Raw genomic sequence first — 1,798 nt, forward strand, 5'->3', positions numbered from 1 at the left:
GCTGGAGTGCAGTGGCTCCATCACAGCTCACTGCAGCCTTGATCTCTCAGGTTTAAGGGATTCTCCCACCTCAGCCTCCTGAGTAGCTGTGATCACAGGCACGCGCCACCACACCTGGCTAATTTTTGTATTTTTAGTAGAGACGGGGTTTCACCGTGTTAGCCAGGATGATCTCGATCTCCTGACCTTGTGATCCGCCCATCTCGGCCTCCCAAAGTGCTGGGATTACAGGCTTGAGCCACCGCGCCCTACTCTTTCCTTCCTTTATAATCTCTTCTTTTCCTTCTGAAGTACTGACCCCAGAGCTTGAGATCTCACCCCAGCCTCCCTGTTATTGCCATCCTCTCCCGCTGCCTTCCTCACACCCTACCTCTCACAGGGTGGGGGTAGGGCCTCCTGGGACCCCAGTCCCAGCCCCAGCAGCAGTAGCAGGCACAGCTTCCAGGTCCTCCCTGGCATAGTGGCTGTGACTGTGACTGAATGAGCAAGCCCAGGCACCTTCGGCTTGCTGGGCACAGCCTGACTTGCCTGCCTGTCCAAGCCGGCCGAAGTCCAGCCTTCGAGGCGTGGCCACCTGAGGGACGTGTGCTTGGTCTGTGTGCAGCCTGCTCGCCCCTCCTGCTCTCAGGGCACAGTGGTCACCTCCCCTGCTTCTACTTTGCTTCTTCTGTTTCACAGTCTCAGTTGCTGCCGATGGCTCAGGCCCTTCCCTCAGAGCATGGGGATGGCGGTGGGGAATGGGCACCCGAAGGCCAGGGACACAGTCGAGGCCACGCACCTGTAACCTGGATGCAAGTTCCTTGTGTGGCCCCAAGACCACTCACTTCAGAGAGTTACCGTTTCCCTTGACATTTCAAATGGAATGACTCAAGATCCTGTCCCTGGTGCGGTGTGAAATTCAGGGACTCTCACTATTGTCTACAAGAGACATGGCAGGAGCACAGGGCAGTAGAGCCATTCTGTCTGGGGAGAAGTAAGGGAGATCCACCATAGCGTGACATTTGTAATGAGTCTTGTTTTTTTTTTTTTTTTGAGACTGAGTCGCACTCTGTCTGTCGTCAGGCTGGCGTACAGTGGCATGATCTCGGCTCACTGCCACCTCTGCCTGCTGGGTTTGAGCGATTCTCCTGCTTCAGCCTCCCAAATAGCTGGGACTACAGGCGCATGCCATCACGCCCATTTAATTTTTGTATTTTTAGTAGAGATGGGGTTTCACCGTGTTGGCCAGCATTGTCTCAATCTCTTGACCTCATGATCCGCTTGCCTTGTCCTCCCAAAGTGCTGGGATTACAGGTCTGAGCCACCATGCCCATCCTAATGAGTCTTGATGATCACATAGGAGTTTGCCAAGGGCTGGAGACCACTACAATGTATGCAGAGCATACAAAGAGAACAGCAAACCCCTCAGCCTAGCTGCAGAGAACTTGGTGTTCATGCAGGGAAGGCTTTTGAGATAGGCTGCAGGAACATGTTGGCACCAGTCTGAAAATGGTCTTTGCCAAGCCAAGGAATGTAATTCCTTGTAATTCCCCAAAGTGGAGCTAGCAGAGAAGTTTGTGAGCTTAAGAAGCAGATTCTCGCCGGGAGGGAGCAGTGGCTCACGCCTGTAATCCCAGCACTTTGGGAGGTTGAGGCGGGCAGATCACCTGAGGTCAACATGGTGAAACCCCGTCTCTACAAAAACAAAAATTAGCTGGGCTTGATGGTGGGTGGCTGTAATCCCAGCTCCTCAGGAGGCTGAGGCGGGAGAATCGCTTGAACCCAGGAGGCGGAGGTTGTAGTGAGCTAAGATTGTGCC

The 1,798-nt window shown here is 53.9% G+C and overlaps 1 protein-coding gene across 1 annotated transcript in view; it reads right to left on the reverse strand.

Moving 5' to 3' along the window:
* The window catches only part of TREH (trehalase (brush-border membrane glycoprotein)), a 24,771-nt gene extending 24,312 nt beyond the window's left edge, over window positions 1-459 (reverse strand). Inside the window, 1 exon segment of the mRNA XM_011927042.1 lies at window positions 371-459. Within this exon segment, the coding sequence (XP_011782432.1) occupies window positions 371-459 (89 nt within the window).
* Between the last annotated feature and the right edge of the window lie 1,339 nt (window positions 460-1,798).

This window comes from Colobus angolensis, unplaced genomic scaffold (assembly GCF_000951035.1).
Source record: "Colobus angolensis palliatus isolate OR3802 unplaced genomic scaffold, Cang.pa_1.0 Scaffold7, whole genome shotgun sequence".
Classification (NCBI taxonomy): Eukaryota; Metazoa; Chordata; class Mammalia; order Primates; family Cercopithecidae; genus Colobus; species Colobus angolensis.